Source organism: Podarcis gaigeae (genome assembly GCF_964106915.1).
Source record: "Podarcis gaigeae genome assembly, chromosome: 3".
NCBI classification, from domain to species: domain Eukaryota; kingdom Metazoa; phylum Chordata; class Lepidosauria; order Squamata; family Lacertidae; genus Podarcis; species Podarcis gaigeae.
The window spans coordinates 8,766,422-8,793,882 of NC_139680.1; the positions used below are offsets into that span (position 1 = coordinate 8,766,422).

Sequence of the window (27,461 nt, forward strand, 5' to 3'; positions counted from 1 at the left end):
TATAGTTAAAGCCATGGTTTTCCCAGTAGTGATGTATGGAAGTGAGAGCTAGACCATAAAGAAGGCTGGTCGCCGAAGAATTGATGCTTTTGAATTATGGTGCTGGAGGAGACTGTTGAGTACTTTGGCCACCTCATGAGAAGAGAAGACTCCCTGGAAAAGACCCTGATCTTGGGAAAGATGGAGGGCACAAGGAGAAGGGGACGACAGAGGACGAGATGGTTGGACAGTGTTCTCGAAGCTACCAGCATGAGTTTGACCAAACTGGGGGAGGCAGTGGAAGACAGGAGTGCCTGGCATGCTCTGGTCCATGGGGTCACGAAGAGTCGGACACTACTAAATGACTAAACAACAACAACAACAACATCATGCTCAACTGGCTGTTCTGATGAACAGGATAAGAGAAAACGAAGATGAGGAGGAATATACAAGGAGGAATGGATAATGTTTATTGAATATATTAAGAACCAATATAGACAAATACATAACTTATTTTTAATAGATGACAAATTGCATTATTGAAAAGATGCGGATTACGCGGACTAGCAGAAAAGCAGAGGAACCAGGTAAAGGCTGGAAGGGAAGTCATATGTAGACATCATGCATTTGGCACGAAGTTGCAAATGGGACACGGGGAGGGGGCTAAAGACTCTCTCTGCTCTTGAAAATGCAAATAAAAACCAATTAAAAGGAAGAAAGCATTGGGTAACAGCACGGATGACGCTTCGCGCCACCGAAGCCCCGCCTCCAACAAAGGTCACGCAAACGCCGAGACATCCGGTACACATATGTTGTTGTTGTTGTTGTTTAGTCGTTTAGTCGTGTCCGACTCTTCGTGACCCCATGGACCAGAGAACGCCAGGCACCTCTGTCCTCCACTGCCTCCCGCAGTTTGCTCAAACTCATGCTGGTAACCTCGAAAACACTATCCAACCATCTCGTCCTCTGCCGTCCCCTTCTCCTTGTGCCCTCCATCTTTCCCAACATCAGGGTCTTCTCCAGGGAGTCTTCTCTTCTCATGAGGTGGCCAAAGTACTGGAGCCTCAGCTTCACAATCTGTCCTTCCAGTGAGCACTCAGGGTTGATTTCCTTCAGTATGGAGAGGTTTGATCTTCTTGCAGTCCATGGGACTCTCAAGAGTCTCCTCCAGCACCATAATTCAAAAGGGCCTATATACAACAGTGCAAAAAAAAAAAAGTCGGGCTAGATCTTCCCTGTTAATTGCGCAGGAGCCTGGTCCTGACAAAGAGAGAGGAGAGGCGCGCTGCTCTTCAAGCCACTTTCCCCACCCCCTCACTCCAAGCGCGTCGCACGAACAGGCACTTCCGCCACTCGCTTCCCCGCACATGGCGGAGGCCGCCCAATGGCAACCGGAAGGGGGGCTGCGTCAGTGCGTCACGGGAGCGCGGAACTCTACGGGATATTTTTTTTGGCGGCGGTTTGATTCCTCCCAAGATGGCGGCGGCTTTCCCTCAGTCGTTCGGCTCTCGCCGCAGCCGCTCAGGCTGGGACGGGACGGCGGGAAGGAGAGCGGCGGCGGCGGCTGCTCCGGCCTTGGTGGCGTTGGCGGCCGCCGTCGCCGCCGTCGCCTCGGCTTCGCAAGACCCCGGCGCGGCGGGGCGGCCAGTGAGCGAGCTGAGCGGGTCCAACTGGAGCCTCCTGCTGCAAGGCCAGTGGATGGTCCAATTGTGAGTCGCTTGCGGCGCTTCGGGGACTCTCGGACTACGACTCCCGGCGGCCCCTGCGCGAGCGCTGCCCTCCGGGGCTGCTGGGAGTTGTAGTCCAAACCTTCCAGGAAGGGCGGGGCGGGGACACCACTAAGCAGGCTGGTTTCAGAATTGCTCAGGATCTAAATGGAGGAAGCTGGACTCTGGTGGGTGGCAGTCGGTGGGTTTGGAGGCTCCCTCCCTCTGGTTCCTTTGGCTTCACCAGGCACAATTTTTTTTTTACATTGATTAAATTTATACCTGGAGAAATGGGAGGGACCCCAGCAGGTCATCTAGTCCAACCCGCTCCCCTGCCCTGCAGGGATATTAAGATGCCGGCCCTAATGTGATTCAAAACCATACCAGACCCTTCTTCTGGAGTTGATTCAGACTCTCTGATTGTCTTCTGCAATACAGTTAAGGTCATTTCATTTTAGGTGGCTTGCGGGTGGGAGTGGGGAGGCACAAGCGTTCATAGTTTTCTTGTTTTGATGCTGGGGATTAAAACAAGAAAACTATGGAGTCCGTCCCGACAAGTCAGCCTGGATAGGTCAGTGGGTTGGAGCGTGGTGCTAATAACGGCAAGGTTGCAGGTTGTGATCCCTGTATGGGACAGCTGCATATTCTTGCATTGCAGAGAGTTGGACTAGATCAATCGTTACCAACCTTTTTCTGGCCATGTCTCAACTAAGTATCTCTAAAACGCTGACCCCACCCCCTTGGCATATAATTCTTTTATTCAAAAAGTGAACTCCTGTTCACGTGGAGGAAGCCTAAAAGGCCATGAACTTGGTCTAACCAGGGGTTGGCAAGGTTTACCAGCCATGGGCTGGATCACTCCCATGGAGATTGACCATGGGCCGGACTGGCGCAGCGCAGTGCCGGAAATAGCTTCTGCTCATGCCCAGATGCCGAAAATCATGCCTACACAGAACTGGTTTTCGGTGTTTGGACATGCGCAAATGCGATTTCCAGTATCTGCGCATGCACAAACGTGATTTCCGGTGCTGCTTGGTGAGTCCCCACGCTACACTGCGTTTGGCGCAGCATGTGGGGAACTTGCCAAGCGGGTGGCTCAGTTCAGGGGTGGCTTGTGGGCTGGTAAAATGGTCTTTGTGGGCCGCATCTGGCCCATGGGCCTCATGTTGCTGCCCCCTGGTCTAACTCATTCTTGAATTGCCCCCTTGTGGGCTGTGTGCCCCATGTTGGGAACCACGGGTCTAGATGATTCCTCAGCATCCCTTCCAGATCTGCAATTCTAGGATTCTAAGAGGCGTCCAACTTAGAATCATAGAATTATAGAGTTGGAGGGGGGTCCTTTCCACTGTCAAACAGCGTTTACCATCAGAAAATTATTCCTGATGTTGAGGCGGAATCTCTGTTCTTGTAAATCCATGGGTTCGGGCCCTAGCTTCCAGAGCAGGTGAAAGCAAACTTGCTGCATCCTCTATGTGACAGCCCTTTAGATACTAGAAGATGGCTATCCTGTCTCACCTCAGACTCCTCTTTTCCAGGGTAAACACAGGTAACTCCCTCAAATGTTCCTCACATCCTGCCCTTCCAGGGTTTTTTATGGTGCATTGCTGGTCTTGTTCTGTTTGCTGGTCCCTGATTATCAGGCAACATCACTCTCACCTGGTGGCATGGCTTGCGTTTCTTACCTTTGCTCCCATCTCAGGGCTGGCCCACTCAGGAGGCCAGGTGAGGTGATGGCCTCAAGACAGCAGCATCCAAGGGACAACAATTCCCAATTTCGATCTCACCATCCCGCCTCTGTTCTTGATGTAAATCTCCACTCGCTCCTTCTTCCCTGTTGGGGAGGGTGCTCTTTTGTGGGGGATCGATTGCCACAGGTGCTCAATGTATTAGGCCGGTCCTGCCTATGAATCCTCACGTCATTTAGAGATGTGTATGCCCATGGCTTTTTTAATTTTAGGGATGTCAAATCCCACCCATAGCTTCTTAAAGGTAAAGGGACCCCTGACTGTTAGGTCCAGTCACGGACGACTCTGGGGTTGCGGCGCTCATCTTGCTTTGTTGGCCGAGGGAGCCGGAGTACAGCTTCCAGGTCATGTGGCCAGCATGACTAAGCTGCTTCTGGCGAACCAGAGCAGCGCACGGAAACACCGTTTACCTTCCCGCCGGAGTGGTACCTATTTATCTACTTGCACTTTGACGTGCTTTCGAACTGCTAGGTTGGCAGGAGCTGGGACCGAGCAAAGGGAGTTCACCCCATCGTGGGGATTCGAACTGCCGACCTTCCGAGCAGCAAGCCCTAGGCTCTGTGGTTTAGACCACAGCGCCACCCGCATCTCCCATAGCTTCTTAGCTACCTAATAATGCGGCACAGCTTTTCTCTTGCCTTGGCAGGCTTGTTGGAGGCGTATTGAAAAAGGAGACACCTTTTTAGGAATTTACAGAAGAGCCCTGTTGGCTTGGGCCAAAGGTCCAGCTAACCTAGCATCCCTCTTTCCCACTGTGACACCCAGCTGCTTATTGGCAACCCCTAGACATGAAGGAAACAGCACCCCCATATGCTCCCCAGTCATGAGTATTCAGAGGCATATTCTGCCTCTGCTGCTGTGAGTAGAAACCATTGATCTCCAAATTCTCTCTCTCTTTCTTTGCATTTAGGGTGTAACTGTATGTAGAGTTTCTGTAGTCATTCTGCCAACTTTGTAAAGTAAATAACTATATCTCTGTACTGCAGATTAAAGGTTAGACGGAGGAAGAATGGCGGATCTGCAAATGGCCACTTAATTTCTGAATTTATGGCCGAGATTGCTTTTAGCGATCTGTGCTATAACTGGTCATTTCATACATCTGACTGGGAGAGAGAAGGCTGTCTTAGTTTAGGCCATGCAGGCATAGATAAGTTTTTAAAAAAATAAAAAGAGAGCAATAGGCAGCTTAAAAAATGTTTCACCTGAACCATTTGCATACACATTTTCTAGAGGATGTTTGTTAACATGGCAGCTGGTAACTCAAGCACAGCTTCCTTTTGCACATTTTGGGCCTTCATAGGATGGAATCTAATTTGTATGGAAACTGCAGAAGTGTTGTAAAACCACTTGTTAGAAACTGGAAGACTGACAATCTGCTTACAGCTCCAGTTGATTTTTTTTTATTTTTTTTAAAAAAAGATAATTTGAATTCAGTGGTACCTCGGGTTAAGTACTTAATTCGTTCCGGAGGTCCGTTCTTAACCTGAAACTGTTCTTAACCTGAAGCACCACTTTAGCTAATGGGGCCTCCTGCTGCCGCAGCGCCGCCAGAGCACGATTTCTGTTCTCATCCTGAAGCAAAGTTCTTAACCTGAAGCACTATTTCTGGGTTAGCGGAGTCTGTAACCTGAAGCGTATGTAACCTGAAGCGTACTTAACCTGAGGTACCACTGTAATAGCAATTCAAGAGAGGGATCCACTACAGTTTAAAAGCAAAAAATATTGTGTGAGAAGCTGCTCATTCAAGAACTTAGCTGTTTTCTAGCAAAGAAATGACAACCACATCTGAAGAAATGTGTTTTATGAGTATAGAGAAGGTATGGCCCCTTTGCGGTTTTCCTGCTTGGATCAGGATTTATGAACTGAATCTAGTTAGACTGCCCAGAGTTATATTTTTGTATAACAGTTTTTAAGGCACTGAAAGTGGCTGTAGTTTGGAATCCAAAGTTTGCTGCAGTTGTCCTCTAAATTTGTCTTTATTCCTAAATGGACAGTTCCTAGAAAGTGTGTGCAACAGAAACGCTGCTATTAAATAGCAGTAAATCCTTTGGTAAACTTGAACTCATGTTAGTTTACTTTGTGGACAAAGAGGATATTGACAGGCATGTTCTTTAATTATTTATTTTATTATATGATAACAGAATAGTTGGTGTTAAGGGGACATTAGCATTGGTCTCTGTCCAGCAGCATATTATCCGGACACTTTCTGCATGGGTAGGGAGCTTCAGATGTTAGTAGGTCGGATGGCCGAAATATTGGGAAATAATAGATAAAACTGGAGACAATTGGAGGCTGCAGAGCTTTGAAAAATTAAAGAATAGGGTGCAAGACTGGTTTCATTATGCTCAAATTCAAGAGGTTTTTAAGTTGGACAAAAGAATAGGATTCCAGGTGGAAAAATCGAAATTAGAGACAGAACTGTTAGAACCTAAGACCAAGGTACTCTCGAGAATGTATAACTTGCTGCTTAAATGGAACACTCAGGATGAGATAGTCAAATCAGCCATGATAAAATGGGCTCAGGATAGTGGGTACAACATTATGTTCGAAGACTGGGAAAGGTTATGGACCACTGGAATGAAATTCACGGCATGTAATGCTCTGAAGGAGAATATTATGAAAATGATATACAGGTGGTACATGACCCCAGTCAAACTTGCAAAAATATACCATCGGTCTGATAATAAATGTTGGAAATGTAAGGAGGCTGAAGGGACATTCTTTCACCTTTGGTGGACTTGTCCAAAAGTGAAGGCCTTCTGGGAAATGATCTACAATGAGTTAAAAAAGGTGTTTAGGTACACCTTTCCTAAGAAACCAGAGGCCTTCCTCCTGGGCATTGTGGACCAAAAGGTGTTAAAGAAGGATAGAACACTTTTTATGTATGCAACTACAGCAGCAAGAATACTTATTGCAAAATATTGGAAGATACAAGATCTTCCCACGCTGGAAGAGTGGCAGACGCAGTTGATGGACTATATGGAACTGGCTGAAATGACTGGCAGAATCCGAGATTTGGGAGAAGAGACAATGGAAGAGGACTGGAAGAAATTTAAGGACTATTTACAAAAACATTATAAGTTGTACGAATGTTAAGAATCTGCATGATTTGGAAATTTTAGTTCCTCCAACTAGATTGGGAAAATAGAAAGTTAAGTTATAAGTAAGAAAAAGTTGAAATTTAAAGTTATTTTATGTATTATCTTAAGGTATAAATATTTGACAAAAGGTACTTTAAATTTAGAAGTAAAATATTTTGAAAGATATAAAAAAGATACGAAACAAGGTAATAATTTGCTGATATGTTTATTGTAAAGAACGCAGGGTGAGGGAGATGTGGGGAAGTCCAGTTAGTAACGTAAAAATTCATTTTGAAAGTTGGATTATTTTTCTTTTTTCTTTCTTCTGGTTTGTTCTTTTTTCCTTTTCTGTAAATTGAAAATGCAATAAAATTTTTATATAAAAAAACAAAAAAACAAAACAGATGTTAGCAATTTTGGTGGGATATGCACTGAAAAAGAAGAAGAGTTTGGAGGTGGGAACTGTCTAATTCAATGAATGTAAAGGAAGAATCGCAAAATGGTGAGGCATTGGTGCAGCAGGGGGATAGCTTCGCTCATTAAAAATTTTCAGGGCAACATTAATATCCTTAAGCTGAAAGGTTAAAATTGGGAGCCCACTATTTATTCTCAAATTCTTTTTCATTCAAAGGAATCTTTGCCATGCTCTTTGGCCGAAAGGTTTCTCAAAAGACATTCTCAGCATTCAGGGTTACAGTCTAAAAGACATGAATTTGCCAGTTCAGTTTGCCTCCCACAATGCTACTCCTACCAAATCACTGTTGCTGCTGTTGATACACAATGGTAACTATGGTTGAAGGTCAATCCAGGCTGGAGCAATTCATAAGCGTGTGTTCTCACTCACACACTTTCTCAATAGTTTACTTCAAAATAGAAACCCTCCTTGCTAGAGCACACAGCGTGTACGTCTGTAGCAAAGCATGTTGCAGGTGTGTATGTGGATGCCACTGATCCCTATTCTGGCAGTGTGTAGCTGAGAGCATGCATGCTCTCTCATACATTTATTTCCCAGGTCTTGTTTCACCTTACCCAACCAGCAGCCCATCATGTATTATCCAGCTGCACATTACTGAGCGTATGAGGATTTGGTTGTGCTCACGTCACCCAGCAGCCCACTTGGCCCCAGATACATGCTATATAAACATCAAACATTGAAAAACAAAATATCCTATACAAGCAACAAACAAACCAATAAATCAGTAGAAACTAATAATAATAATAATAATAATAATAATAATAATAATAATAGTGTCTGAAACGAGTGTTGACATTTTGGGTCTGGAAGAGAGCCCATGCTCTGGGTCATCATCATAGAAATAGTTTGTTATCTTGGATGCCGATACAATGACCTAGAAATAAATTTCCCGTCCTTTATTTTCTGGAAATTGCAAGAACTGCATGGGGAGTGTATGTAGAGGAAGAAGGCAGAGAAAGTTATGTTTCTGTTTGTTTAGTTTAGCTTGTGTAGTTTGCTTACCATATACGTTTCTTCTGTCAAGACAAAGTGGCTTACATTAAAAGATAAAAATACATCGAAAACAAGAATTTTAACTATTGTTCTGTTATGTACACTAGATTCAGCCGCAATGGAAACAATTAGAATACAGCAACTTAGTTTAAAAAATCCAATAGATAGCTTTTGATATGTGAGAGGCAGCTGCTAATAGTCTGAAAATCGGCAAATAGGGCTCCAAGTGTATATTCATCAAGAGGGAGAGTTACAGTCTTGCTGCCACCAGTGAGATGGCTCTGTTCTTGTGTCTGCCTGCTGGATCTCATTTTTCTGGAACCTCTGGATGTTGTTAGACTCAATTCCCATCATCCCCAGCCTGGCCAATGGTCAGTGATGACAGGAGATCTGGTCCAGCAACAGCTGGAGGGTCACACATTGCCCCCCTTTGTGCCAGTCTTATATGAATGGACACCACCTTAAATGGCCAGCCAGGTTCATATGGAAATATTTCTGAGGTGGCCTGGTCTAAAGCCATTAAAGGCAAACACCAGGGCTTTGAAACAGGTCAGGAAACAAACGGGCAATCCATTCAGGTGATACAAGACTGGAGTCGCTCGCTTTCTTGCTTCTAGTGCCAGAAAGCATTTTGTGCCAGGTGGAAGTCTTACGACTACTTTTAAAGGCAGCAAATGTGACAGTAACCTGGTATGGAGTAATGTGGCAGAAATATACAGGCAGCTCCAAATTTACACGGGGGTTATGTTCCAAAGCACTGTGTGTTTAAGTGAGATTGTGTATATTTGAAACACCCCACTCCACCTCGTTTTGTGGCATTTTTGTGATATTTTCGGGTCACTTCCGGGTTTGGTATGATGTAGCACACACATTGGACGTGCCTACATTGTTCTCTGCCTGTGACTGATATTCCTCAGGGAATTTCCTATTGGTGATACATTGCAGACTTTCCAGATATGGAAATGTGTGCAATCACTAAATCATGTTGTCACTTTCCTTAGCTATGCCCCTTGGTGTCCCGCTTGTCAGGAGATGGAATCGGCATGGGAGGCTTTTGCAGAAAACAGCAAAGACCATGAACTCAGCGTGGGCAAGGTGGATGTCACTCAAGAACCAGGTAAGCCAAAATTCTCTTTTTAGTGGGGAACTTTAATACAAATATATTTACATGCTTGTTTTCAATAGGGTATTCCTTATGCATTGTTAATTTATGGAACTGAAAATCCAGCATTTCCTTTCAAATTCTAGACATTACTTCTTCAGCAGGTGAGGCAAACCTCTGGCTGCAGGGTTCCCATCTGGCCTGGGAGGGTATTTCCCCCAAACCACAGCTGCTATTTTTTGGTCAATCTGGTGGGGCAGATTGAATGAATGAATGAAAATTTATTTGCGTCCGCCACCGGCCATAGCAACAAAAGAACATTGTGATATACACAGAACAAAATGAAAGTCGATTATATAAAAGACAGTTTAGAGTCCTGAATCAACTGTCAAATAGTGGACCTTATTCTGATTGCTCCAGCTAAAAACATTGCAACCTTTGCTGTCATCTGTTCCTCTTGATCTGCCAGGAGAAAGGACATTGTGGCAGTGGTTGGGCGACCCAGAATGGACAATAAAAGAGGGATGGTAATCTTGTTCCTCAGGTCTTTGTAAAGAGTGCACGCCAGGAGGGCATGTGCCACTGATTTCGTACTGCCATCTCTGCAGGGACATAAGCATTTTTCGTGTGGACATAAGCATTTTTCGGTTGGGGGAAGCCGCCAGGTCCCCAACTCTGTACTTCGGCATACATTGTTAACTAGACATATTTTAACTCCATACTGGAACATTGCTGCTATTGTGGGAATATGATAATTTAACTACAAGTTAACTTGAGCGTTTGGCTGGACGAGCTGGAACACGGTGTTCTTTGATGTATTCAATTTGACCCAGATGGCAAGAGGTCTGGGAACCCTTTATGTAAATTTTTTACCCTTGACCTGAGTTGTGCTACTGTTCATCTGCTCACTTAAAGTTAGCAGTGCTTTTATGCATGCTAACTAGAGGATGTTCAGAGTTTTGCTGGAGGAGATCTTTAAAATTATCCATTAAAATGAGGAAATAATTGAATCTGAAGAGTAGGAGTTGTCACCTAATTGTAAGTGAGGCTTTGAGGCTTGGGGAAAAATATCAGTATGAATTTCAAGAGAAGCTAAAAGAGTTTTGATTAGCAAAAGTTCTTGCTGGGTGTGCATGTCTTTTGCCTTAACCATACAGTGGTGCCCCGCAAGACGAATGCCTCGCAAGACGGAAAACCTGCAAGATGAAAGGGTTTTCCATTTGCGAGTTGCTTCGCAAGACGAATTTCCCTATGGGCTTGCTTCGCAAGAAGAAATCTCCGGGGACCTCTTTTAAATGCTGGCTGTGGGGAGCAAAGCCTTCCCCCCCCCCCCTCCGGCCTTCAGAAGAGGTCCAGGAAGGCCGGCGGGGGCCGAAAGGCTTTGCTCCCCACCGCCAGCATTTTAAAAGCAGTCCGGGATAGCAGGGAAGCGCTTCCCGCTATCCCGGACGGCTTTTGACGGCAGGCAGGGGGGAGCAAAGACTTTTGCCCCCCGCCGGCCTTCAGAAGAGATCCTGGACCTCTTCTGAAGGCCGGCAGGGGGCAAAAGTCTTTGCTCCCCACCGCCAGCATTTAAAAGAGCTCCGCGGAGATTTCCCTATGGGCTTTCTTCTTGTGAAGCAAGCGCGTCCTGGACGGCTTTTGAATGCCCGCCAGCATTTTAAAATTGCCCCGGACAGCGGAGAGCTGGCATTCAGAAACCGAGTTTGCTCAAAGAACATTTTTAAAAACCCCGGGACAGCGGAGAAGTCCTCCGCTGTCCCGGGGTTTTTTAAAATGCTGGGGGTGGGAAGAAAAGCCCTTGCCCCCCCCCCCAGCCTTCAGAAGAGGTCGGGGGACAGACTGTCCCCGGACCTGGTCTGAAGGCGGTTTCCATAGGAACGCAATGATTGATTTTCAATGCATTCCTATGGGAAACCGTGCTTCGCAAGACGAAAAACTCGCAAGAAGAAAAAATTTGCGGAACGAATTAATTTCGTCTTGCGAGGCACCACTGTACATGCTTCTGCAGGTAGCTCGCAAAAACACATACTGATAACATCTTTGCATTTAATTCAGTGATTGGTTATTCATGCTCCAACTCCACTTGTTGCTCCTCCCTTGGTGATGGTGATTACCGGTAACATTTTCAGCCATTCCACCACTGCATGTCACTAATGCTTATTAGTTTTTTGTTCCGTTTATAAGATTTGTTGATCCTTTTGTTGTAGAGATAAAGCCAGTTGTGCAGTAGCTGCAGCTGTAGTTCCACTCCTCCTTTGGAAGGCAATTGCTGTCTCTCAGTTTAATAGCAATCTGTGTGGCCTGCTTTAAGTCGGCCCATACAAATCTATCATATGCTGATTGATAACCAGATTTTTTAAAAAAATTTAAATTGAATTTTTAAAATAAAATGCTTTTGGAGGAAAAATCTTTCTAAAGACAGTTTTCTACTTAAGTTGCATTATAGTCTGAAGGCTATCCATCAGGAATTAATTAATTAATTAAATTAATTAATTAATTAATTTGGTTTGTTATATGACTGTGTTTAGGAAAGCAGAATAATGTCCTGGGGGGAAACTACTGAAAATACTTTTTTACTTCCTTAGGCGTAAGTGGTCGCTTCTTTGTTACGACACTCCCCACGATTTACCAGTAAGTACCTCATTTCATTTGTCTGACAATGGCAACCGTTTGCTATTGGAAGACAGTATCTGTCTGTGCCAGTTTTCGGGGGCTGGGATATTGTTAGGATAAGCAGAACAACAGAGGTCATGGAAAAACGTGGGCCAACTGTTGGTGTTCTGGAGAATGTAGCAACTGTCTCCTGGTATGCCCTGTGGATGACATTAAGGTCCATAAATAATGCTTTGGAAGTCCCGAGCCCCAAGGAGGTTAGATTGGCCTCAACCAGGGCCAGGGCCTTTTCAGCTCTGGCCCCGGCCTGGTGGAACGCCCTACCGCAGGAGATCAGGGCCCTGTGTGATTTGACACCTTTCTGCAGGGCCTTCAAGATGGAGCTGTTCCGCCTGGCCTCTGGGCTGGACTCAGTCTAACCCCCCCTCTCATTTTTTATTTTATTTTTTTGGATGGAACCCCTTTTATGGGATTTGTATATTCATTTTCCCTCGGCTCATTTTGCTGACCCATGTAGGACCAGCATGGATAGTTGGCCCTGGTGAATATTTGACGTTTTCTCTCCTTATGGCTTTGATATATAGGCTACCACTAAAACGAGGCTGCATTTTAAGCTGCATTTTAAACTGTATTCTAACTTATATTTTAATCAGCTCTTTTATTTGTAATGTTTTTACTGTATTTATATTCAATGTTAGCTGCCCTGAGCCCTGTCTTGGCCGGGGAGGTTGAGGTATAAATTATTATTATTATTATTATTATTATTATTATTATTATTATTATTTCCTCAGTGGAACTATAGTTGAGGCTCTGAGTGTGTTGGAATTAAAGGTTTTTCAGGTTCAAAGGTGCACTGTTCTCTCCACAGTTTCTGGCGCAGATAAAACAGGAATCCCTTTAAATAAAGTAACTAAGTGAAGATGAGGCAACACTGAATTCACTGTGCTACCGTGAGGGACCACAAATGATTCTCCCTGCAGCAACTTCTATTAACACTGCAGATGCATCAACACAATAGTTCCTCCTCCTCCTTCTTAAAAAAATAATTTTTATTAAAGATTCTCATGAACTACAAAAGAACATGCAATCTCTCTCTCTCTCTCTCTCTCTTTTTGATCAGATTATAAAGTCTTTTGGTTACTTTCAATGTAAGACAATATGATATCCAGAGGTAGGGGGAGAGAGTGGGTGATAAACTTGCACACTATTTCCCCCCGTTTTTCCAACTTGCTATATGTGTGAGATTTTTATGTCAGCATCATTTGGGTAGGTTCTCTTCTGTACATTTGTTTGGTTTACATGGGCATTGAGAGGGGGTCCCAGGGTGTGGTTGTTGGCCTTTGATTAACAGCAGCGAGATTCATTTCCATGTGTGGAAGGGGGGTAACCATAGCTCCTTCTGTGTGTTTTGGTTTTATACAATTACCTGTTTTTATTTTTAGCGCAAAGGATGGAGTGTTTCGAAGATACCGTGGCTTGAGGACGCTGGAGGACTTAGAAGCCTATATCCTGGAGAGAAAGTGGGAAGCTGTAGAACCTGTGGCTGGATGGAAGTCCCCCTCATCCATTACGTAATTGTGTTACAGTACCTTGTCTTGTTGAAATTGCATCTTTATATATTTTTGCGGGGTTGGGGGGAGTTGAAAACTAGCTTTAATTATTCTAGCTCAGGGGTAAGCAGACTTTTTCAGCAGGGGGCCGGTCCACTGTCCCTCAGACCTTGTGGGGGGCCGGACTATATTTTTTTTGGTGGTGGGGAATGTACAAATTCCTATGCCCCATAAATAACCCAGAGGTGCATTTTAAATAAAAGGACACATTCTACTCATGTAAAAACATGCTGATTCCCAGACTGTCCGCAGGCAATTGGGCCAGATCTGGCCCCCGGGCCTTAGTTTGCCTACCCATGGTTTAAATCAGGGGTCAGCAAACTTTTTCAGCAGGGTGCCGGTCCACTGCCCCTCAGACTTTGTGGGGGGCCGGACTCTATTCTAAAGGGGAAAAACTAAATGAATTCCTATGCCCCACAAATAACCCAAAGATGCATTTTAAATAAAAGCACACATTCTACTCATGTGAAAATACCAGGCAGGCCCCACAAATAACTCAGAGATGCATTTTAAATAAAAGGACATATACTCATGTTAAAACACCAGGCAGGACCCACAAATAACCCAGAGATGCATTTTAAATAAAAGGACACATTCTACTCATGTAAAAACACGCTGATTCCCGGACTGTCCGCGGGCCAGATTTAGAAGGCTATTGGGCCGGATCTGGCCCCCGGGCCTTAGTTTGTTTACCCATGTTCTAGCTCCTTAACATTTAGGGTGACTTTCTGTGGTGTGTATTTCCCCAGCCCATATCATTGGCTACCACTCACTGGTAGGGAATGTGCCACACTTGTGACATCAGAAAACAGGTAATTGTTCTAGATGTCATGGAATGAGTGATTTGAATGTTCACTTGCTGTTTGGACAGTAGCCACATGCTTGTAGCAACTAAGTGTATTAATATTATTTTTAATAAATTTATTCATTTGGTTTTTCAAATTAAGGTTTTACAATCAGATATCCAACATATATCATAAAAACAAGATGTCAAAGAATCTCCTGGACTCCCCTCCTCCCCTTTGTGGGTCCTGTTGTTAGTCATTTCCTACTGCATCTTTTATTATACTCCAAATCTTTTACATCTCCATTATATCTAAAATTCACCATTTTATTCCACTCCTACTTACAATTTTAACTTACAATGGTATTTAAGATAAATTATAATTTCCCCCCATTCCTTATTAAAATTTTGGTCTTCCTGATTTCTGATTCTTCCAGTCATTTTTGCCTTTTCGGCATAATCCATCTGCCATTTTATGTAGCCAGGACTTTATCTTCTTTCCATCTCTGGGCCAATAACATCCATGCAGCGGTGATCGCATACATAATCTTTTCTGCTCCATTGGGATTTTGGCACCTAGAATTCCTAAAAGAAAGCCTTCAGGTTTTTTAGAAAAAAGTAATTTTAAATTTTTTTCCCAATTCATTATATATCATTTCCCAAAATTCTTTTACTACCTTTAAGTGTATTAATATTGAGTAGTGAGACCCAATGAGGATAAAATATGGTGATAAAATGGTAATGGTAAAATATGAAGCACAATAGAGCACAATTGAGTAATGAGGCACGGTTTTTGCAGTTTTTATGTAAGAGCTGAGAAACCGGACGCTTCTCTGTGAAAATCTGTTTAACTCTTTGCGCGAAACTGTCATAGGAAGGTAAGAACCTTCTACAGTGATCTGTGAACTATTACATACAGTCAAATGACTTGTTCTTGTCTTCAGAGCATATCACCTAGCTCTTGTTTAGCTGTTTAATCGTGTCCAACTCTTTGTGACCCCATGGACCAGAGCATGCCAGGCACTCCTGTCTTCCACTGCCTCCCGCAGTTTGGTCAAACTCATGCTAGTAGCTTCGAGAACACTATCCAGCCATCTCGTCCTCTGTCGTCCCCTTCTCCTTGTGCCCTCCATCTTTCCCAACATCAGGGTCTTTTCCAGGGAGTCTTCTCTTCTCATGAGGTGGCCAAAGTATTGGAGCCTCAGCTTCAGGATCTGTCCTTCCAGTGAGCACTCAGGGCTGATTTCCTTCAGAATGGATAGGTTTGATCTTCTTGCAGTCCATGGGACTCTCAAGAGTCTCCTCCAGCACCATAATTCAAAAGCATCAATTCTTTGGTGATCAGCCTTCTTTATGGTCCAGCTTTCACTTCCATACATCACTACTGGGAAAACCATAGCTTTAACTATTCGGACCTTTGTTGGCAAGGTGATGTCTCTGCTTTTTAAGATGCTGTCTAGGTTTGCCATTGCTTTTCTCCCAAGAAAAGAAGATGAACCTGAGGGGCTCATCTTCCAGCGTCATAACTTTTATATAGCTGTTGTTTTTGTCCATGGAGTTTTCTTGGCAGGGATACTGGAGTGGCTTGCCGGTTCCTGCTCCAGGTGGATCATGTTTGGTCAAAACTCTCCACTATGACCTGTCCATCTTGGGTGCCCTGCTCGGCATAGTTCATTGCTTCTCTGAGTTATTCAAGCCCCTTCGCCACGGCAAGGCAGTGACCCCTGAAGGGGCCCTACATCTTATAATGGTCAAAACATATAATTTCTGTCATTATCCCCTACTACACTATTAAATTATGGTGTAGATGGTCAAAGATTAGTGCAGATCAAGAAGGATGTGACATAGAACATGTAAGAATACTTAATTTGTCATGCTTTATCCAATGACATTGGTATAAACCAGATATTTGTTCTTTATTAGGATGCATGGAATGGCAGGACTCTTCCATTTATCTGCATGGATCAGGGTGAGTAAATGTTCCCCAATTAATTCTATATCATAAGTAGCTTGCACAATGCATTGTCAATGGCATTGTCATGGAACTAATGGTATAACCCCATACGTAATGCTAATGAAATGTGAGGTTAGCTCTGTATCCCGTGGAGAAGCCTTTGTACTTTTCAGAACTCAGTTCATATGCTGTTGGCTAATTTACTTTATTTCAGCTATATAGTAAATTTCAAAACGGTGGTGGTTTATCATATCAGAACTTCTGTACTCTAGTAACTGAACACTAGCTGTTGGAATGGGAAATTTATGAGGCTGTCACAAGCAAACTCTTGGAAAGGACTCTTATTTACCATATTGCATGCTTAAATTCTAGTCACCAGAATATGCTGCAAGAGGCTTTTTTTTAAAAAAAAAAAAAAAAAGCAAGGAGTACAATTTCCACTCTGATAATTACAGTGTGCAGTGACATTAACTAGTTTGTAGCTGGCTTTAATTTTTTACCAAACTGCATTTATTTATTTTTATAATTTATATCATGACCTTCAGTGCAAGTTTATGTTCCCAGGGAGGCTAACAGTGCTGTAAGAAACAATCATGGGGAGACATGGCTAGTCCTGACATAGTTAGGTTTTAGGTGGAAATTAAAGGCATGCCTGTTTTTCCAGGCTCTTGGTAGATAATGTAGACAAGAATTTACTGCAGACTGTAGTTTATCTTTTGCTGTTTTAGCTGTTAGTTGAGTTGCTTGCTATATATATATATATATATATATATAATTGCTGCATTGCATTTTATCATTTTGCACTCTGAGAAAGGAATACTGGGGTCTTGATGTTGTTGTTGATGACAATGCTGCAAAAAATAGAAAATAAACCATGCAAATTAACACAGCAGCTGTCCATCCAGATAGAGTAGCTTAGGTTTTTACCATACTTTTTACCATACTTTTCCATGTATGACTAGGCTTTTTTTTTTACTAAAAAAAAATGTTTAGAAAGGGGGGTTGTCTTATACATGGGGGAAATCTCCCCCCATTTTCTTAATTTTGAGTCCCCCAAAATAGGGGGTGTCTTATATGTGGGGGCGTGTTATACACAGAAAAATACGGTAAGTTAAAAAATGTGGGTATAGCCAGTTATGTCAATCCATGAGTGGGGAAAAAATGCCTTTCCTCTCCTGTCCTCTCCTTCCAGCCCCGCCCTTGTAACCCCTCCACAGATTTGGGAGAATAAAGGGAAGTCTTGTTACACAAGTAGGTTTAAGCACAGGTTGTCTGCTAATGTGAGCCGTCCTTAAAGCCTGGGCAGCAGAGATGTGTTAAAGTCTGTATGATAACAATAGTAAAATTTATATCTGAGCAGCATGGACTTGGACTGCATGGTTTTGCTAGACCTGCTAACTGTACTTCCACACACAATGTGTGTTTTGCTGCATGTTGTTGTTGTTTAGTTGTTTACTCGTGTCCGATTCTTCGTGACCCCATGAATCAGAGCACGCCAGGTACTCCTGCCTTCCACTGCCTCCTGGGGTTTAAATTTAGAATTCTTTGTACTATTAAAGTTGTAACGGAAAACATGGTCATAATCCCCCCCCCCCCCCCGCAAGCAGAAATGCTTGTTCAGATGACTTCGTTGTGATAGCTGTTTTTGTGAAAGAAGTCTTGCCATCCATCCAAAACGTAATATGGGAAATATCAGTAATTATGTATGGTTTCTATTCTTATCTGTGGAATGTAAACCATGTGACATTTTTAGACAGGCCCGAAGGCAAAATTGCATGGCATGAAATTATAATTATAATAAGTGCAGAGCTTGTCTCTGCTTTCTGAGGTGGTGTTCATCCAGAGAAATCGTATCAATACATCATTCTTGCCTGCCTACGGTCAGATTAATTTTCTGGCAAATTGTAACTGTGATGGCGCTTGCATGCAAATTCAGGGTTTAGATCGGCTTGTTTTCCAGTTGGTGTTGAACGGTTGGACCATCGTACAACAGGTGAGGTGTAAGAAAGCATTTTATCTATAAGCTGCACATTTGTATATTGAGTGAGATGATGAATACTAACACCAGCTATATTGATACTATTCTGTTTCCTGGTGTCTGTGAGATAGCATTTTTGACCATTTAAACCGCTTTAAGTTAGAGAGAATGTGGAATTCTACAAATGTGTTCTATAACCACATGAATTGCTACTTCAGATTGTTTCTTAGGATGGAGATGGTCAGCTTGATATTGATTGATATTAATTGTTAATGATGAATTGGGGGGAATGAAGTCCTCAGGGATTACTTAAAAAATCAAAAAGCCTCGTTAGGGAGACAAAAGACTAAAGACCCAGAAGAAAAAATAGATTTGCATATAATCTGAGTCCCAATTTGTATTTCTGGTCTAAAAGAACTGGTTTTCCACTCTGTCTTCTGGTGCAAAGTATATAGGCTTTTCATCACAGAAATGCCAAAATGACATTGCTTTGCAGTCATCCTAGCAAATATTAGTTTTCGATGGATGTTCAGACTGTGTGCAACTCATTTGAAACTGCTTCAGACTAGTAAGAATTTGTTTTCTATTTTGGTTAGTGACTAAGGATTTTTTTGAAGGTAAAGATGATCAATTGATTTGTCTGAATGTCATGTCCGGTACTAAAACCCCATTTTTATTTTAAGCTGTTTGTTTGTCTCCTTTTATAGCAAATCCACAACTACTTAACAGTCACTCTTGGAATTCACGTTTGGGGTTCTTATGCAGTCTTCATATTGGCCACTTTATTGATTGGTCTAATCCTGGGCTTGGTAAGATTTTTTAATATATATTATTAAACAGAATTGTAGGCAGTCTTTACTGTAGATAATACAGCAGTCACATCAGCCTGGAAGTTTGTAGTGGGCTTAGCCATTTGTGATTTTTAAGTGTTAAGTTTCACCTTCCATCCTACCATTCAAATAAGAATTGTGGAAGATACATGAGGTCTAGAATACTGACACTTTACTAGAGAGGAAGAAGAGATCCTCAGTTCATTAGGGGAGTAAGAGAAAGGCCAATTCCAGAACAAGCGCAGATACAGGCTTGAGACAGTTTTGACGCACTTTCCCTATGTGCTGTCCTTGAAATAAACTCCAGGCTAGAACACCTTAAATTGGCATCTAACAACTGAATCCTGTGTTCGTTTTCCCCCCCTTCAAAAATGAGTCAGACTATCTCCCAAATAGGCATGCATAGGATTGCAAATTATTCAGCCTACCATTTTAAAGCAAAGTGTAGCCTTTCAGGAGATAGTTCAAGGCGGGCTTGGGCACCCTCCAGCTTGCAGGCCAAGTTGGGTACAGCGGGGGTCAGTTTGGCCCATAAGGCCATTTCCCCTAAGCCAGGCCCACCTGCCCCACACCTGAAGTCATATGTGACATTGGGTGGGGCAACAAAAGATGTGGCTGCAAAGGAACAGTAAGGAGTGTGCACTCCTCATTGTTCCTTGGCGAGTAGGGCTTGCTGACAGTGCTGAAGAGGTGATTGGTGCCCCATTAGGATTGACTGGGACGCGGGTGGCGCTGTGGGTTAAACCACAGAGCCTGGGACTTGCCGATCGGAAGGTCGCTGGTTCGAATCCCCACAACGGGGTGAGCTTCCGTTGCTCGGTCCCTGCTCCTGCCAACCTAGCAGTTCGAAAGCACGTCAAAGTGCAAGTAGATAAATAGGTACCACTCCGGCGGGAAGGTAAACGGCGTTTCCATGCGCTGCTCTGGTTCGCCAGAAGTGGCTTAGTCATGCTAGCCACATGACCTGGAAGCTGTACGCCGGCTCCCTTGGCCAATAAATCAAGATGAGCGCCGCAACCCCAGAATCGGCCATGACTGGACCTAATGGTCAGGAGTCCCTTTACCTTTTTGGATTTACTTAACTGCCACATTCCTACTTAGAAACTCCCTAGGGCAGTTTGCTCTTGATGCCAGACAGATGCTTGCCTCTAAAGGCTACACGCAAGCAAGGGACAAACACACTGAGAGCCATACCCTCTGCATTGCTCTGCCATCTTATCAGGGACGCGGCTGGCGCTGTGGTCTAGACCACTGAGCCTCTTGGGCTCGCTGATCAGAAGGTCAGCATTTCGAATCCCTGCGATGGGGTGAGCTCCTGTTGCTCTGTCCCAGTTCCTGCCAACCTAGCAGTTCAAAAGCATGCCATTGCATGTAGATAAATAGGTACCACTCTGGCGGGAAGGTAAATGGCGTTTCCGTGCGCTCTGGTTTCCGTCACGGTGTCCCGTTGTGCCAGAAGCAGTTTAGACCTGCTGGCCACATGACCCAGAAAGCTGTCTGTGGACAAATGCTGGCTCCCTCGGCCTGAAAGCGAGACAAGCTCTGCAACCCTATAGTCGCCAGACCAGGCTTCCTCAACCTTGGCCCTCCCGATGTTTTGAGACTACAATTCCCAACATCCCTGACCACTGGCCCTGCTAGCTAGGGATCATGGGAGTTGTAGGCCAAAAACATCTGGAGGGCTGAGGCTGAGGAAGCCTGGGCTAGACTTAACCCTCCAGGGGTCCTTTACCTTTTTACTTTACCTTTGCCTGCCATCTTCCATGAGGTTGAGGGCGAAGTTGGAAGGAGGCAGACCACTCTGCCTGTGGAAACATTTTCTACACAATTTAGACCCCTGAACTCCTCAGGTTCTCAACTGTGTGAGTAGTCTGCAGAAATTGATTTGTGAGTTGCACATTAGAAGAAGTCATTCCACTTACTATGAATCATTTCTCCTTATTTCCTGTGGTCCTTGTCATAAGTACCTGATTTAATGTTACGTTGCTTCATTCCTGTAAAACCCCCACTTTTCCTCTTTAGAGGATACCATAAAATGCTGTCACAAATGTTAATGTTTTTCTGCTGTTGCAGAAGTAAGGTGCATGAAGGCTAAAAATTAGTAGATCTTTTGCATTTTTAATATGTGGGGAGTTGGGTAAGCTTGGTTTGTATCTAATTTTTGCTGATGCACCTGGAGTTGTTAAAACCCAGCAAAAAAGGGAACAATTTAAGGGGAACGCTTTAGATCACCTCCCATTGCATGCAAAAGGGGGGAGGTCATGTGAGCCTAGGGCTCATCATGGCTCATTCTTGTAACACTGGCAATTTGATGGAAGCTTGTTCAAACAGAGCATGCCAATCTGTATGCAGTTGAAAATGTCATGCTCATAAGGACAAGCAACAGCACAGTATAATGTTCATAATTGTCAGTTGTGTTCATGGTTTCCCCCAGCAGCTGAATAAAATTAAATTACAAGTGTGCTAAGGATACAGCCATTGCACCTCTGTGGATATGTAGCGCTGAGATACAGGTGAATGGTAAAACCCCAACAACTTCTTAAAGAATAGTGTTCAGACATGAAGAAACCTGGTTCTGGTTGGAGAGCTTGCGGGGTTACCTTTGTAATACCTTTGTAATACTTTTTCCTTTCTTTCAGATACTGGTTCTACTTACAGACTGCATTTTCCCACCTAGGTCCGAATTGGAAGATTCTGGTAAGTATGTAATAAAAAACTAAGCTCAGTGTACAATTTTGCGAGGCAAACTGCGTCATTAATAGATAGGTAGCCGTGTTGGTCTGCCATAGTCAAAACAAAAAAAAATTCCTTCCAGTAGCACCTTAAAGACCAACTAAGTCAGTTCTTGGTATGAGCTTTCGTGTGCATGCACACTTCTTCAGATACACTGAAACAGAAGTTTCCAGACCCTTCTATATAGTGAGAAGGTGGGGAGGGGTATTACTCAGAAGGGTGGTGGGAATGGGTGGTTGGCAGATAGCTGTGATGAGCCTGTTGACGACTCTTAACGACTGCAATAGGTCTTACAGGGAGAAGCAAGGGGTGAAAAGGGGTGCGTCATTAATGAAAGGCAGATAACCTAAAATGTAATGTTTTCAGCTGTTCATGTAAAGTTTGGTTTGAAAACTAGACATTCTGTTTCCAGTAGTGATCAGATTTCTGTATGCAAGTGTTAAAGGAGTCGACATGGCCAGTTTTTGATGTGAAAGTTTGAATAGTATTTGAATTGTGGGATACCAGTTAATTATACTAAGCAAGTGGTCCTGCGCCTGTGAAGAGATGAGTCCTTTTCCAAATTGGAAATAGATAGGTGCAATATTTTTCAAGTACTGTAAGCAGCATGAGAGTAGCTGTTGGGCTGGTGACACTGAAATGTGCAATGGGTCTTCCTAACCAAGTATGAAGAAGTGTGTGCATTTATAAAAATTAAGTGGAGTTGAAGGTAAATAGTTTGCTTGGGCAATTGGGATATTCAAGATCTGTGGCACATTAATAATCTGCATTTTAAAAAGACATTACAGTGGTACCTCAGGTTAAGTACTTAATTCGTTTCTGAGGTCCGTACTTAACCTGAAACTGTTCTTAACCTGAAGCACCTCTTTAACTAATGGAGCCTCCTACTGTCGCCACGCCGCCGGAGCACGATTTCTGTTCTCATCCTCAAGCAAAGTTCTTAACCCGAGGTACTGTTTCTGGGTTAGCGGAGTCTGTAACCTGATGTGTATGTAACCTGAAGCGTATGTAACCCGAGGTACCACTGTATTGTAATGTCAACTGTGATCCATAAAGAATGCTACCAAAGGAATGTATTTCCAAATAGGTTTGCTGAAGACTGCAGCCTTATTTTCAACTGGGGGGAAATATTGGATGGCTGGTAGAAGAGGAACAGGCAGAATCAGGGGCTTAAAGCATTTCCACTTGCAAAGGAGGATGAATAACTTGCATTGAGCGTGTGAATGAGTATCTGCTTGTGGGAGAGATATTAGAAGGGTAGTGATCTGGCCCTTTTAGGTAATGCCAAGTTGCAAGGTGATGCAGTTAACATGTAATCCCATTAGCAAATACATGGCACGTGTGGTCTGCTTCTTCACAACAAGCATAAGAAGAATGACAGAATATAGGAGAGCCACCAGATGGAGGCTGTTGAAGATTTTAAGTTTAACAGCAACTTTAACATAATGTATATCAGTTTTTTTCCTCAATTCTTCCTGCCAACAGACTTGGTGGACCGCAGTGATGACAAAACAGAGGAGCAACAGGAGACAGCAGAGCATATAGCCGAAGAACCAGTTGCAGAAAAAGGTTTGTCTGATGGAGAAGATGAGTCTCAGGGAAACTCTTCGGAGGACTCTGCAGTTGAAGGATCTGAGACTGAAAATGACTCTGAGCACCATGCATCTGACAAAGTGGAGCAAAGCTCTCTAAGGCAACGTAAAAACCAGGTGGAGGCTGATGGACTATAGTGCAATTAGCTGTGTATGTACTTTTATCTGGACCAAAGAAGCATCAGGGACCATCCTTGATTGCAGCTGAAGCCAAACACTTGACCTGTAAACTGTTACAGTTAAATCCATGCTTTGTGTCGGAAGGCTGCTTGCTGTCATTGTCTTTAGGGCCAGTAATTTCTGGAAGATACATTTTTAATGTTCAGAGTGAAGCCATGACAATCGCGTAACTTTGATTTTGTGCTAGGTGCAGGGGTGGTGTCAATGAGAGGCGTTAACTTTTGGCAAGGCACACTGCACACAGATATAATTTTTGTGTTTCAGTATTATGTGCTTACAGATTTTAGTTAATCTAAGGCATGCTTTGGTCTTTGTTGGCACAAGCTAGTCAGCCATGGAATTCAAAGCTTTCTGTAAAAACCCTATAGTAGTTCCTTGTTAGATATAAGGCAGCTTCCATTCTTGTCAGTGAAGAATTCACTTGCATATACATGCAGTGCACCGTTATTTTTGAAGTGGTTAAATGCATAGATTGCATATAAGAACACATCGGAGGTGCTTACCGTATTTTTCTCTCTATAAGACGAGGATTTTGTATTAAGAAATTATGTTAAAAATTTGGGGTTGTCTTATACACGGATAGTGCAGAGGGGGGATGGGCGATTGGTTGCAGTCGCGAGCAGGAGATTGTCAGCAGCTATTGGGCGATTGATTTGTGGGTGTGTCAAGGGCTGTTGTCAATTGGCTGCCCCTGCGTCAATTGGGTGGGCGATTGGCAGCTTTTGCGTCGCTTTTTATTTTAATTGTTTTTGAGTCGGCAACCTCACCCCAAAAAAGCTTAACAGCTGAGGGCAATCCCCCCAAAAGCTCAACATCTCTTGACAATCTCCCCCCATTTTCTTAATTTTGAGTCCCCCAAAACAGGGGGCATGTTATACACAGAAAAATACGTTACTTGCAGTTGCCTGGTGTACATCTGCAACATGTAAACAGCACAGCACCCAGTGCAACAAATAGTGTAAGTTTATAAACCTACAAATTTTATTTTGGATGTGCTGACTTGTCTCGAAAAAGCATTTTAAAACTATACACTATCTGTTTCTTGTTGTTAGTGTATCAGGCTTCCATATGGGTTGCCCAAACACTTGTCTGTAAGGTAAACTCGCTTCCTAGTTCTCTGACCATATATGAGGCTCTCCAGGTTACTCAATGTGGCTTTGATCATGTTGATACCTAAAATGCATTCCAGCACAAGGAAGATTCAGAATTAAAAAACATTGCTTAGTTTAAAAGAATGGATGATGCCTGAAGTGACTTGCAGATGATCACTTATTCCTGATGACCAAAATACTCATTTGATTTAAAAAGGTTTAGATTGCAGCAACTGCTTAAACATAATGCTGTCTGAAAGAAATATCCGTAATGGTTTCAGTTGATTTATTTAACGAACGGCGGTTTGTTTCTAAGCGTTTAAGAATGTTTACTGACTTCATACATCCCATATATTGATCAGTGTAGTATAGCTGTGTAAATATAGCTTCAGTATAGCAGTGACGGTTGTCACCCTACCTAAATACTCTGCAATGCATTGGAGTGAATTAAGCTTACAGGGTGAAACAAAAGCAATTTAGTGGCAGCATAATTGGATGGCTAGGCTAAGAGAATAAGGAATGCAGAGCAGAGAATGAAGGGCAGCTAATTGCTGGATATGATCAGCTGACATGGCAAGAGATCATTCTGTTATGCCAAGGGTGGCTAACCTGTGGCTCTCAGGATATTGTTCGACTACAACTCCCATCTTACCTATAGGAGCTGATGGGAGTTGGACTCCAGGCAACGTATGGCGGTCCACAGGTTAACTACCTCTCTAGTAACTAAATGGTAGGCTTAAACTAACAGTAACAAGCATACATAGTGTCACAATGCCCATCCTGTGGTTCTTGCCAATAGAGCACCTTGAATTAAAGTCCTTCATTGCACTAAATCAGGAGCGGGGAACATGTGGACCTCCTTGCTGTGTGGTCAGACCAGAACTATTACCTGTAGCCAGCACAGCCTCAGGGATAATGAGATTTGCAGCCCAGCCCATCTTGAGTTCCAAAGGCCAACCATGTGTGTATTAAGCTATGGCATCTTCAGAAACCCTGTGCTGTGTCAGTTCAAAATATGCTGAGGTCAAAATTCTAGTTGCATCTTGACAGCATTGCTCAAATCCAAGTTGTCCTGAACATAAGCCAGATCGACTCAAGAGCATAAAATGCATTAAGTTTTAAAACTACTAGGTGCTGGGTAAATTGCTAGAATTGCTTTAATGTGCACATTTAATGTATAGCAAAAATATTGATAGTCTGAGATGATGCGACCCAAAAAGCTTAACAGGACCAATTAAAATGATGTGTAATTGAGAAGCCTAAATTTAAACGTCCTGGGAATGGTTCAGTTGTGCACCAAGTGCACTTTTCATTCAATTAAAGTAGCAAAAGAAATAACATGGTCACGCTTCTTGATTTAATTCTGAAACCATCCTAGCACAATGCCTTAGCCGTGTTGCCAAGCTTATTTTTCAGGTACATGAGAAAAGGATTAAAGCATTAGAAGTTGACCTCTCCATGTTCCCATGAAAGACAGCTAGACAATAGCTAATTGACTGTTGTTGCATTGTTACAGGTAAAGTCTGTCATAATTACAATCTCAACTAATAATGTATGTGCAGCATTTTATTATTTAATAGCATTTTCATGTTTCAGAAGGTCACTTCATGCACAAGTGTAGTTTTCCTAAAAACGCAATACGATACTGGCATTTTTTGTTAGGCACTCTCAGGAGAAAGTACACCAAGTTTGCAATTCTAAGCATTCATAATTGGAGGTAAACTCTGTTGAATTCAGTAAGACTTAGTTCCAAGTAAACTGGTTTGGAATGAAATTATCATGGTCTCTTAACAAGACAATCATCAATGCTGTGGTACCTTGGTTCTCAAACTTAATCCATTCCAGAAGTCTGTTCCAAAACCCAAGCGTTCCAAAACCAAGGTGTGCTTTCCCATAGAAAGTAATGCAAAACGGATTAATCTGTTCCAGACTTTTAAAAGCAACCCCTAAAAGAGCAATTTAACATGAATTTTGCTATCTAACGAGACTATTGATCCATAAAATGAAAGCAATAATCAATGTACTGTACTATAAAATAAATAAGACAGCATTGTAGATGATAATTTTTTTTTCTCCTTACCTGTACTGATGATAGTCATTGTTTGGATGGGGGGCTTTTATCCATTTCCACAGTCACACAATCAGTCAATCAGTAGCTGAACTGGGTTCCACAGAGTCACAAAAACAAATTAACCAGAAAAGCCTCAAAAACACAAAATAAATAGCAAAAACAAAAGTGCCAGCCTTAATCTGTTCTGGAAGTCCGTTTGACTTCTGAAATGTCCGAAAACCAAGGCGCAGCTTCTGATTGGTGCCAGTGCCCTGGAAACAATAGCTGACAGCCGCATTGGAGGTTCGGCTTCCGAAACACATCCGAATACTGGAACCCTTCAGGGGTTTTGGCGTTTGGGAACCAAGGCGTTTGAGAACCAAGGTACCACTGTATATTTGTCACTGCCATACTTAGGAATTCATCCTCATGTTGCAGTATCAGATATGGAATTGGCACTTTAGAACTCTGTTGATCAGGTTTTCCAACTCTGCTGGTTTATCCTAGAAAGTTTGCTGTAGGGATGCAGATATGGAGTAGGGGGTGTTATGAAGAATTGCTTAAGTTAGTTTAGGACACAGATACAGTGGTGCCCCGCAAGACGAATGCCTCGCAAGACGGAAAACCCGCTAGACGAAAGGGTTTTCCGTTTTGGAGGTGCTTCGCAAAACGAATTTCCTATGGGCTTGCTTTGCAAGACGAAAATGTCTTGCGAGTTCCTGCGGTTTTTCCCCCTTCCCTCCCCCTTTTTCCCAAGCCGCTAAGCCGCTTATCAGCTCATCCGCTAAGCCGCTTAACAGCTGATCCGCTAAGCCGCTTAACAGCTGATCCGCTAAGCCGCTTATCAGCTGATCCACTAAGCCGCTTAACAGCTGATCCGCTAAGCCCGCTAAGCCGCTAATAGCGCTAAGCCGCTAACGGGCTTGCTTCGCAAGACAAAAAAACCGCAAGACGAAGAGACTC

The 27,461-nt window shown here is 43.2% G+C and overlaps 1 protein-coding gene across 1 annotated transcript; it reads left to right on the plus strand.

Annotated features, from left to right (window-relative positions):
- Positions 1-1,428: 1,428 nt before the first annotated feature.
- TMX4 (thioredoxin related transmembrane protein 4) lies at positions 1,429-25,999 on the plus strand. Its single transcript, XM_083730773.1, has 8 exons — positions 1,429-1,688; positions 8,980-9,095; positions 11,669-11,714; positions 13,139-13,267; positions 16,014-16,059; positions 18,730-18,831; positions 21,492-21,549; positions 23,071-25,999. Exons 1-8 carry the CDS (start codon positions 1,456-1,458, stop codon positions 23,313-23,315), a joined length of 975 nt encoding a protein of 324 aa, XP_083586899.1. The 5' UTR covers positions 1,429-1,455; the 3' UTR covers positions 23,316-25,999.
- Positions 26,000-27,461: the final 1,462 nt, after the last annotated feature.